Source organism: Varanus komodoensis, unplaced genomic scaffold, assembly GCF_004798865.1.
Source record: "Varanus komodoensis strain SLA01 unplaced genomic scaffold, ASM479886v1 scaffold57, whole genome shotgun sequence".
NCBI lineage: Eukaryota > Metazoa > Chordata > Lepidosauria > Squamata > Varanidae > Varanus > Varanus komodoensis.
The window spans coordinates 971,606-983,640 of NW_025336182.1; the positions used below are offsets into that span (position 1 = coordinate 971,606).

Consider the following 12,035-nt stretch of genomic DNA (forward strand, 5'->3'; position numbering starts at 1 on the left):
TCATGGCTGGCTGGCAGGACTGCGTGTACTCGCGCTGCTTCGGTGTCTGCCCTGTGCAGACGCGGAGCCAGGGTGGAATTTGGCACTGGGAGAGCCCAGAAGGCAGCCGTGGATTTGGAGGATGAGTGGTTCTGATGCGCCAAGAGCCAGGAGGCCCTGTGAGACCGTGGCTAGGCTGTCATACCCAGGCCTCCAGCCGAGGGGCGACACTTTGGTGTTATGTACAGCGCTGTGCTCCATCCCGAGGTGCACTACGTGATGAGAATAATGTACAGAAGGTTGCAAAATTAGGGGTAGAGTTTTGAGATTCTATTCAGCACAAGAGTACACCCAGCACTGCCAACAGATGATGGGGGACCACCTAGGATGGATCTACAGAAGTCAAAAGATGGTATTCAGGCTAGAGAAAAAGAGATTTTGCTTAGGAAGAGTGTTTAGATAGGATGAAAATAAGTCTCCTGTAAAGTATATGAGGTCAAAATATTCAGAATCTCTTGCCTTCTAGAACTGTGTCTAACAAGCTGCAAAGTTTCTTGGTTTCAAAGTTTCCTTCTAAATAAGGGTCCAAGAATGTAAGCAAATGGCAAAACAGAAAATGGACATGAGTGTGAGTGTGCCTGCGTATGCACGCCTGTACGTGCGCATGCATGTGCACACACATGCACACACGTGCGCAGCGACGTAGTGTTTTGATCCACCCCTTTCAATCTTGACAATTTGGCATCCAGGTAGCAAGTTGAACAAACCTGCCTACTTTCGGTTGCTGGGACACGAACTGGCACGGGGGCGACGTCAAGCGCTCGCCTCTCCAACTCCCAGCAGTTTGTCAAAGTATCTGATGTAACAAAAGCAGGAGTCAAATGTCTTGAAATGATTAAAGATGTTCAACAAGGCAATTCAATATTATTATTTCTTTTTTTCCCTTTTTTGAGCATGTGTCTGCTTCATTCTGAAAAAAATAGAATATATAAAACTAGGCAACCTCAGGAAGATCCAGATGAGGACAAGTGAAAAGAGGTTTTGGTCCATAAGGAAATATTCTTTTTATCTCTTTACTTGATTTTGAGTAACAAAAGTTTTGGTCCAGTTTAAAAAGACGACAAAATTATATATAAACATGTTAATTTGTAATTTTTTTTTATTTTTATTTTTTTGCTTTCTGTCAGGTTGTAGGTTGTTTTTAAGTGGGCCATGTTGCCGGTATTGCATGATCGTCTTTCTTAGGTTTTGCTGTGAAGTTGTTGTTCTTGTTGTTAAAATCAAAAGAGAAAGAAAGAAAACGGTTCCGCTGTTTGTGTGTGTGCATATACCTTGGCGTTGCATGGAACTGCACGCGGAGCGAAATGCCGAAACACGGAGGCCAACCTTCGCTATCCCCCCTTCCATGGGAAACTGGAAGGGTTGGTTTGGGTGTGAGTGTGGGAGGGGCTGATTTTGTTTTAGAAATACCCTGTTAGTGACTCCTGATTCTTATTAGATGAATCCCTGCTCAAATAGAAAAAGAAAAGTTCAAAAAACCGCTGCGGTTGCTCAGAAGACTCAAAATGAAAATTCAAAAGTGGCCAGGAGGATTTTCCTAAAGGGTTTGTCAACCCCCTTCTCCCCACTTCACTGGCTCTGATAGTATTTATTTCATTTTATTTATTTTTTCTTAGGAAAAAAATAGAGGAAAAAGAATATAAAGGTATTTAGCTGCTTCTTTTTCTTTTTAAATGTTTGAGGTAATACAGTTGTGCCCTCCTACGAACAGATTCCCAGAGGCGGATGTTTCCTCTCTCGCCATCCTTTCCTGTTTACCCTTCTGATTTCAGGCCTTTCTGAGCTTTTGTCCACCAGGCAGGTTGAAGTCCTGTCACCTCAGACCACGTTCAGACCAAGAGCAGGGCCGGGCTTGTGGGATGCGCAGAGGCCCCATGGCCTGTCCGATCGTGCCTTTCGCCGTGACCGGCAGGAGCCGCTCGCCCCGCCGGACATCTCCACATCACCTCCCGCATCGCTTGAAAATCTCTGGCATGTGTGAAGAGCTTTCCGTTTAAAAACGGTGCAGCAGACTATTGTGTAGCAATGGCCTTCCCAAATATTTCTGGCTTCTCCATTTTAATCTTATCATCATTACCATTATTTCTTTAAAAATAACATACATTGCTCCTAAAATAATTTCTTTCTTCTTCTTTAAATTAATCTTCTTTTTTCTAATTTGTCTGTTTGTTCTTCAGATGCGCTTCATTCTGCAGTTTCTCTCTCCCTCCCTGTCCCACCGCGCCATCTCCCCAAGTGCCGCCGGTTGTCTCTCTAAGAAAATATTCTAATGGCCTGAGTGGCTGTGGCGTGGCACACGGGGCACTCGGGGTCAGTCCGCTCGCAGATCCGCACGGCGCACTCCATGCAGAAGAGGTTGTGGCCGCATGGGACCAGGGCAGCCGTCACCTCGCTCTCGAAGCACACCATGCACTCCCGGCTGCTGGAGAGGGCCGTCCGGGCGGCGGCCGAAGCGCCCAGTTTGGAAAATCCTTGCAAGGGCTCCCCCTGAGACCTTCTGGGAAGCCCGGAGAGGGGGGGCTCTTGGATAGATGAGGACGGGGAACGGTGGGATGAATTGGGATGAATGGTGCCTGTATTGCTAGAGCGTTGCTGCTTGGAGAAGAGGATGGAAACAGGGTTGGTGTTTTCCTGCCCAGCCCACAAAGGAGCACCAGACTCCGGAACCCCATAATAGAGATCCTGTTTGTTGACACCATAGTTAGGAAAGAGGTAACTGTAATTGAAATCGTTTTGGTCGTTCAGCCGGGGCGTCTCGTAGGCGGGGTCAACAGAGCAGTCGCCGATGCACCCCAGGCTGTTCTGGCGGAAGGTGGAGAGGGGCTTGCAGCCGGGGGCTGGCGTGTGGACCCGCCAGGCCTCTGAGTAGCGGCTCTCCATGCTTGAGTCAGGGCTGCTGGACAGGAAGTCATTCTCATTGTTGTATTCAAGGATCTTGCCTGTCCGGACGGCTATGTGGGTTTCGATCTCCTCGCGGGCTCGCTCCACGTTGCCCGGTGCTCCTGTGATCTCAAAGACGGGGTCCCGGTCCCGACTGGGTGTGATGATGTAGGTGTTGGTCTGCTGCTGGATCCGCTTGATGGTGGCTCCTTTGGGCCCCACCACCAAACCAACGACACGATAGGGGACCCGGACCCGGATGGTGACTTGTCCCGGCAAGGTGGGGGCACTGCCAAAGGCGGCACCAGCCTTGTTCCGAGAGGCCCGGATCATGGAGAAGTGCTCGGCTGCAGAAATGATTTCTCTTCTTGCCATGGCGACATCTTCCCGCCGTCCCGTCACCATGAAGACCGGCTCCTCACCGCGCACTGGAGTCTTGATGTAAGTGTTGGTCTTTGCCCTCAGAGCTTTGATCTTGCAGCCTGTTAAGACAGAGAAGAAGCAAAGAGGGAGCATTACTGGTCAGGCCCAAACCTGAAAGCCGTGGAAATGGTGCCTCCTGACTGGGGAGCTGAAAAAACAGTAGAAAAGGGCAACTGAACAATTTGGAGGCCAGGGCAACTTCCCCACAGGAAAAGGTGGCCATATTTGGGGATTTCTCGTTCAGCAAAACATGACTAATGGGGGACATGGAAGGGGCTAATAAAATTATGCATGATGTAGATACAGTGGAAAGAGAGACCCCCCCCCCTTTGCATGATTCTGGGTGGCCATAAGAATGCAAGGAGAATATAACGGACTCCCATCATTTCCTGCTGGTATGCTGTGCATTGCAGGCCCGTGCATCTGGAGGGCCATTAGGGAAGCCGTGCCAAAGATGCGCCAAAGGCCAGGGACTCACTGGTTCCTGCATCCTGTTTCTCACTGTTCTGGACCTTGGAGGCCCCAGAGTGCCATCAAGGCCATGGGACAAATCCACGGGTGCCAGATCGATCCACTACCAGTGGCTCTGGTACCTACGCAAGCCTTCCTGCTCAGAGGAGGTTTGCCTCTGAATACCAGTTGCTGGAAGGGCCAACGGCTCTGGCTTTCCTGATGCATTTGTGGGCCTTCCAGAAATGAGAAATGGGCTCATGTTGCAGAATCTGGCTGGACAGCAAGAAGAACTTCCTGAGCAGTATGATGATGGGACCCAGGACCCAAGGAGGTGGCGGACTCTCCCACGCTGGAGGCAATGGACAGCCGTCTGGGAAGGCGGGTTTAACGGGGATCCCTGCACTGAATGGGGGTTGACCCCGGTGGCCCAACAGCCCTGTCTCCCTCTCCTACTCTAGCATTCTGTGAGCGTCCGGACGGTCATGGCAAGGGCTGGATGCTGCGCTCCCTCGGCCAGACGGAGCAAGGCAGGCTTGTGCTGCTGAGGCCGGGACTGCAGTCCTGGCCAAGCGCTCCAGGCCACAAGGCACTGGAGCCCCGTGCGGTTCAGGCGGATCTTCGTGCTCCCCGGGGATAAGGCACACTGATCCCAGTGAGCAGCCCCTCGCCCGTTGCCCAGGTGGCTTCCCCAGTTCCATGAGGGCTGGCTGGTGTGCAGGTGCTCCTGGGCTGGAGGCGGGAGCCCCTGTGGGACCCCAAGCCTGAGCCCAGGGGCCCCTCTGGGGCTGCTGGCCCCTGCCAGGCTGCACACCCCGGACCAGAGCCTCCCCGGTCCGGCCACCTGGGCAACCAGCCCAGGGCACAGCCTGCCGGAGCAGCGAGGCTGGCCCGGGCAGCTCCCGATGGCCACGCAACCTCGCACGTGCCTGCGAGCTGGGCCTGCAGCCAGGCACCCTGTTGCGCCCAGGCGGGACAGCCGCTCGGTGGGCCGGGGCGATGCCCATCCCTCCGTGCCCTTTCTCACCAGCCACGGAGGCCCGGCCATCCCATATGGGGCCTGGTGCGTGGACGAAGGGGGGCAGCTGTGCTCTGGTTGCTGGATGTGCTGAGCTGCTTGCTCTGGCACTGTGTAAAAGGCTGTCCACAGGCAGGTCCCCTGCAGAGGTGCCGGAGGACATGGAGAACGCAGGCGAGCGCGTCTGGAGGGGGCCCGGCTGGTGGCAGTGGGTGCACACTGTTCTAAGAGAGTCCCGTGGGGTTGGGGCGCAGAAGAACCGCCTCCAGATGCAAACCAAGGGATGCTTGGGTGGGTTGGTGGGCTGGGTTCCTGTGTTGCAGCCCTGCCGAGGAGGAGCAATCCGGGTCCACTTGCCAAGAGGCAGGCGCTTTTCCCCTTGGACCAGCCTCCTTGTGAGCAAAGTCTGGAGCGCCAGGAAGACCCAACACCCCTTCTTCATGCAAGAAAATTATTTTTCTTCTTTCTATCTAATCCCTGCAGAGCTCACCTGGGGACAACCAGTTTCTCAGCCCAACCTCATTGGCTTGGGGACAAAAGATGAAGCCCTTGCAGGTGGAGGGGCTAAAAATACCTGCTGTCAAGGCATCCCGCTCTATCCTGCAGCCCAGAACGGTTAAGAGGTGCTAAACACGCCTGGTCTTGTAAATGAGTTCAGGACAGTTTCTCCCTTCCCTACAAGTCCACCATGTTTGTTTTTAGCTAAGCCAATGGCCTTCCTGGCATTTTATCTTCCTCCCCACCTGGATACGAGTTGAAAGGGCCTCTGCAGAATTTCAGCCTGGATCTCTCCAGCAATAACCTGGCTCTGCCACTGCTTTGCCATGCCTCCTAGAAATTCAGCTTAATTTTCCAGGAAGGATCATTCAGAAAGAAAACGGAATTATTTCTTTCCCTAATTTCATGGAGCCAGGCTAAATGATTCATTCCAAGCAAATCTGAGGTACGTTCTCAGGAATTCCACTTGAGATGGTGAGAGCGGGCAAAAAGCCCCTGAAAGCAGCACAAGGTTGGCTTCTCTTCTGGAGGATGTGCGTGCAGCTTTAGTAAAGCAATACTGGCCCGGGACTGATCCCCCCTCTGCGTGTGACCGTGCGCACCCTGCACGGAGGGCGCAATGGCTCCGGGGCGTGGATCCGGCCGGCGAAGGCAGGCGCCGCCGTCATCACCCAGGGCCCGCTTGCGAGCCAGAGAGGCTCCGCAGCTGCCCGCCCGTCTGCCGGCCGTCCATCGGAGGCGCTTCCCAGATGCGCTCAGAGCAGATGGGCGCGAGGGCCCTCCCTGCACGCGCGAGGGGCTCGGCTCGGCTCCGCGGAGGATGAGGCTGAGGCTGAGGCTGAAGGGGAGGAGAGATGGAGCCTAGCGCAAGGGGGAAGGTGAAACAAAGGGGTCATGGAGACAAAGAGACAAAGGAAGGGGGAAGCCCATGCTGGGAGCAGATGGGAGGAAGCCGGCCAGGCGGAGCCTTAATTGGGGACAAATGCTGCTGCGGCATCGGCCCCTGCGAGGCTGGGGGGGGGCGGGGGGGAGAATGGGATCGTGATGGGGAAACGGGGAGCACGAAGGACGAGGGCAAAGGGGGGGTGGGGAGGCGGGGGGATCCCGATTGGGGAAAGCAAGGGGGCGGGGGCGGAGGAGGACAAAAGGAGGCAGGGGCAGCCCCCACTCGGGCTGGAGGGAGGATCCGGTGAGAGGACAAAGGGCGCAGCGCAGACGGACGGGAGGAGGGGTCGCTGCCTTGAGCGGAGCGAAGGCGGCTGCGAGGAGCGCGGCGCGGCGCCGCCAGCCTGCGCCAAGGGGTGGGCAGCCCTGCGACGCCCACTCCGTTCTCCCAGCCCGGGCAGACGCAGCGCGGCGGGCCCCCGAGCGGGGTGCCCGGAAGGGGGACGTAGCCCACCCCGGTGCGAAGCTGGGCCCTGCGACTCCGCCAGCGGATTTTGTCCCCAGGAAGACTCACAGGCGTGGCACTGACGGGCTTTGCCACATCCCAGGAAGTCATCCCAAAATGGAATTAGCGGGGCGGGCAAGTGACTTGCCTTGATAACAGAGTAACTGCCAGAAATGTTCGCCATGCTGAAATTCTCCCAGAACGTTGAAAAAAACTGCATCTTTGTAATGTTGTGCCACGATAGTGACAAGCTGAGCTTGCCTCGCCCCGCCATGAATTTGGGCAGAATTATCTGGGCTCGCGGTGGGGCTTTGCTGCCTTTCCTGTGCAGGGCATGCTCACAGGATAATTTCTATATGCAGAGGTGCATATATTTATGTATTTGGAAATGAGGACAATTCTATATTTATTTGGTAAACAGCCTTCCAGTCTGACATGGTGCCGCTCCAAACAAACATGGGTTGGCCTGCCTGGGTGAGAAAGGCCCCGGCATGATTGTGTGTGCGGGGCAGACGTTCCCTGCAGTCCGGCTGTGACAGGCCCGTGCAGTGCACAGGCAGTGTGCCCCTGAAGCACAGGCCCTGGTGGGCAGGCCCCGGCCCTCTGCCCAAGGCGGGAACAGGCAGGAGGCTCACACAGCCCTGCCCTGCCCTGCCCTGCCCTGCCCGCGACACGTCTCAGCCCACGGCAAGCTCCGTGTGGCATGGTCTCCCTGTATGCCTCACCTGTCGGACCACGCCTGAAGGGCTGAGTCCAGTTCTAGGCAGCTACGCCTTTAAATGATGCAGAAAGGCCAGAAGGGTCCAGAGGAGGGCCACAGGGTGGCTCAGGACCTGGAGGCAAAGCCCGCTGAGGACGGACAGAGGACGGGGCATGTTCAGCCTCGAGAAGACCGAGGGGAGCTAGGAGAGCGCTCTGCAGGTCCCTGAAAGGCTCACAGAGAGGAGGGGCAAGATCTCCTCTCCATCATCCTGGAGTGCAGGACACGGGACCAGCAAACAGCAAGCTACAGGAAGCCAGAGGTAGACTAGAGGCCAGGGAGAATCGCCTCACTGTCAGAGCAGCCCCAGGCGGAGCCGATTCCCTGGGGGAGCTGTGGGCTCTCCCTCGCTGGAGACATTCAAAAAAGCATCTAGGCAGCCATCGGAGCGGGGTGGCGCGGCTTGCAAGCGCAGGGGTCGGGCCCGGTGGCCCTCTGGCCCTGCCAGCTGCTCTGCTGGGCTTCTGTGACCAGCCTGGCACGGGGCTGCGTGTGTGCTTGGCTTGGCTCAGGGTTCAGGACACTGAGGCAGTGGCGGGAATCACCTGCTGCCCCTGGGCCCCCCAGTCTGGTCCCCACTGCCAAGGCGGAGGGAACGGTGCACCCCAGAAGCTTCTGGAATCCATGTGTGGCTGTGGGATTTTCTGGGAGCTGCAGCCTGTGCTCCTGGCCGGGCCTTGTTGCTGTGTGGAATGGCGGGCGCAGCCACGCAGGACGGTCGCCTTGGCAGGGCCGTGTCCCGAGGTGCCACGGCCAGGAAGCGCCAAGGGGTAGGCAGGACAGCCGGAGTGCCGGCAGCGCAAGGAGTGTCCCATGGGTGAGCAAGTGCCCGGGGAGCACAGAGTTGCCCCTCCGGCACGGTGGGGGGCAGCACGCCAAGCTTCCCAGTGGAGCCTGGGGGTGCCTTCATTTGCTGCAGTGCATGGGCCGCTGGACCCCCCCGCGCTGCCTTGCCGGAGTTGTGGGGATCAGTTTTGGCAGACGGGGCGTTTGCAGCCTGTGCTGCTTCCCTGACTGTGCCAGACACGCCCCGGGGCAGAGCAGGTGGACCGGAGGCTGCAAGCGCATCACCGAGCGACGGCACAGGCCTCCCTGCCCGTGGGGGGCGGCGGGGCCACTCCAGGAGGACCTGTGCCTGTGTCAGAGGCTCCTAAGCGAGCTCAGGGGAGGAGCGGCGCCACCACTCCTGGGCAGAGCTGATTGTGCTGCAGGGCAGCTCTGGTTTCAGGGTGGGACTGGCCTTGACCACCCTGATTCCCGCAAGGCGACGGGGCAGTGCAGCCGCTCGCCCCTTCTTGGTCGCTCAGGGGCTGCGGACACCTCTGACTGGCATTCCCTAGAGCCTCTCGGTGGCCGGGGATCGGAAGGGTCCTTTACAGGCCACTGCTCTGATTTAAGGGGTGCACTTGAGGCGACAGCCTGCGCTCCAGCTCCTCTGCTCCTTGGCAGGAGCACTGGTGTCCCCAGTGCGGGCTGAGAAGCATATGAAGCCGCCGGGGAGGGGTGTTAGACGTGGGGGAGCAGCACACAGAGGCGCCAGTCGTCTTCCCCTTGATGATTCCTCAGTGCAGCCAGGTGGCAGAGGGCTGACAAGCTAAAGGACCAAGACGGTCTGGGTGGGCAGTTCCCAGGTCTGGGAACTGGGTTGCCGGCCTGTTCTGGATGGGGTTGCACTCCCTCTGAGGCAGCAGCAGGTGGGGTGGGGGTGCTCCATAGCCCATCTTGGCCCTTGGAGGCCCCTGGGCCCCAGTGCCAGAGTGCACATTGCCACCCAGCTCATGTGCCGGACACACCTCCTCCCCCACAGGGATAATCGGCCACGGTGATGGGTGCGCCGGTGACGTGCTCTGCGGGGACCTACCCCTGTGCACGGCTTGGAAGTTGCCGCCAGCATAGCCAGCACCGCTTGCAGCTGTGCTGCAGCTGTGGCAAAAGAAGCCTGCAGCACACCGGCTGCATGTCCATGCAGAGCCTGAAATAACGTGAGAGAACGGAGCCTCCCCTGCTCCCCGGTTGACCCCGAGTTCATTGGAGGACCTTCTTGGTCACTCCACTCCACAAGCCGCAGAACGCAGGGGCACAGCCTTTGGCGCAGAGGCCCCCACACCTGGGAATATTCATCTGCAAGTGGTTCACGAGGCAAAACATGTGGAAACAGACGCGTTCCAGATGCCTTTTGAGAACACTAGTCACTCATCTTGGGTTCCTTGGGGTATAATAGTGGTGGTGGTGGTGGTGGTGGTGGTGGTGGTGGAACATGTTGCCCCTATGTCTCCCTGAAGGAAAATGTTGGGTCCTTAGTAGGGATGTACAAGTTTTGCTAAGCCAATTCCAACAGTGTATGATGGGTTATCAGTGATCTTTCATACCACCATCCCCTCACTCACGGTATCATTTTTTCCATGTAATATTTCCATGAAATGTATGAGAATTCTGCTCCTTTGCAAGTGCCTATTTCTAAAATCCCTTCAAAAGCAAAAAAAAAAAAAAAAAACCTGGTCTGCAGTGAGTGCAACTCAGAAAAAGCTGATCCGATCCATAATGGAATCAGCAGTTTAGATGCAAAGAAATCCAAACTTACGGAACTCCACTGGGGATTTCTCTGCCAACAATATGGCTTTGTTGCACAAGGCAGTGATTGTGCATTCATGACCCCTCACTCCTGAATGTTTGTGTGGCCTTTCACAGAACTGTCATCCTCCAGAGCCTTGCGTGTTTTTCAGCCAACTGCCCAGGGCTTTTTAGAGCAAGGAAAATGCGGTATTAAATTTCAAACCAGAACAAAGCAGAAGGAAAGTCTCGCCTAACAAGGCAGGTCCACTGCACTGCAGCTCCAGCAGTGTCACCTCGTGGCTGGTAACAGAATATATAGGAAGGCAGAGAAATAGGAGCAACCCTCCCCAGATGCCGAAAGAATCCGCAGTCTGGTGGTTAGTTGAACCGCTCATGCAGAGAAGCCCTTGGTCCCTAAAAGGCTTAGGGGTCTCAGCTTATCAGTGCACTTTGATGGACGTGTGCAGCCAGTGTTTCCCTTCAGGAGTAGCACCGTGAGAGCAGCGCTTTCGCTGAGCCCTCTTAAATCTCAAGCATTATAATCAGTTTAATGCATACGTGTATAATACAGTGACCTTTGGGGTGTTATGATTAAAATATATCCCTGTTTCCATTTGTGGAATGTTAGAGTGTGTGTAATCTTGAACTGCTCACTATTAAAGCTGATTAAAAACAACAATAGCAACAACCCAGCCAAACAAAGATTTACAACTCCAGAATTAATAGCAATATCCACAGAAAGCTTTTGCATATAAGAAAAGTCAGTGGAAAGAGAACAAAGACTTTAGCTGGGTGAATTTCCCTGAGCAATGACTTCCCAAGTGTGGGTGCCACATTGGAAAAGGCCCTGCCCCGGCCGATCTCATTTCTGGAAGGAAGGAAGGAACATGGAGTGAGGATGCCCTGACAGGAAACACGGGGCAGGAAGGAACTCGGGGCGGGAAGCATCCCGAAAGGTACAAAGCTGGAGCGCAACGGACAAGATTGGGCAGAGAAGAGAACAACAGGAAGCGGTCAGCGTAACAGGCACAGCGCAGGGTCCAAGTGCCCCCGTGGACGAAGGGGCCCGGGGTTCAGTCCCGGCCTCCTCCTGCTCAAGGCATCCTAGTGAGAGGGCCAGGAAAGGGTTCTGTCTACGACCCTGGTGAGGTGCCGCCCACCCAAGGAGGGGGCACTGAGCTCGGCTGGTCCATGGCCTGACAGGGCGTCCGGCAGCTTTTGCTCTCGTCACAGTGAGCCATAGAACCAGCCGTGGTGAGATCCCAGGGTGCGCCGGTGGGTCCCAGGGCGCCTGCTCTAAAGATCTCGCTGCTGACGGGTCTAAAGCAGTTACGGCTCGCCACACACAGTCCGGCCGAGGCCATTTGTCAGGACGACGGCCACAGAGGTTTTTCGCGGGGACGGGTGCGGATCCGCTTCTCCGTGTGCACTTGGCCCGCATCGCACTGCAACAAACTGCCACTGAGCCAACGGAGCCACCGCGTTTTCTGAGCAGCGGACCGATACAATTCTCGTTTGCAAACCACACCCAGCGTGACACCTTCCCAAGTGTTCAGACAGGCAGCTTAGATGCCACGAAGTGTAATACGTGAAAGGGAATAAAGTTCCTTTTGATCCTGGCCTGTAACAGACTAAATAAAAAGCGCAAGTGCACCGAAGGGCTCTATGCAGGGCACAGCTCTGCTGTGATGACGCAGATCCTGCCAGCGATCAACCTGCACGACAGTGCAAAGAGCACCCAAGCCCATCGGCCGCAGGAGGCGTCCAGAGCAGGCCCCAGTTCCGCACGCGGGGGCGGCCTTCGGGATCCGCGGCGGAGGCTGCGACGGGGGAGCCGCCCCCCGCCCTCCCCCCCCGCGCGGCTCCGGGGGGGGCGCGGCTCCGCGAGCGCCGAGGGGGCGTGCCGCAGCCGGGCGGGCGTCAGACACGTGTTCGCCGCGCGCGTTCGGGAGGGGGGCGCGGGGGCGGCTCCGGCAGGTGCAACGCGGCGGGGGAGGGGCCGGGGACAAAGGCGCCGCGAGCGC

The 12,035-nt window shown here is 56.7% G+C and overlaps 1 protein-coding gene across 1 annotated transcript in view; it reads right to left on the reverse strand.

Annotated features, from left to right (window-relative positions):
• Positions 1–611: 611 nt before the first annotated feature.
• Positions 612–12,035, reverse strand: part of MEX3A (mex-3 RNA binding family member A) — a 24,485-nt gene continuing 13,061 nt past the window's right edge. The window contains exon 5 of the mRNA XM_044449045.1: positions 612–3,401. Coding sequence (XP_044304980.1) covers positions 2,293–3,401 — 1,109 coding nt within the window. The 3' untranslated portion in view covers positions 612–2,292. The remainder of the gene's footprint in view (positions 3,402–12,035) is intronic.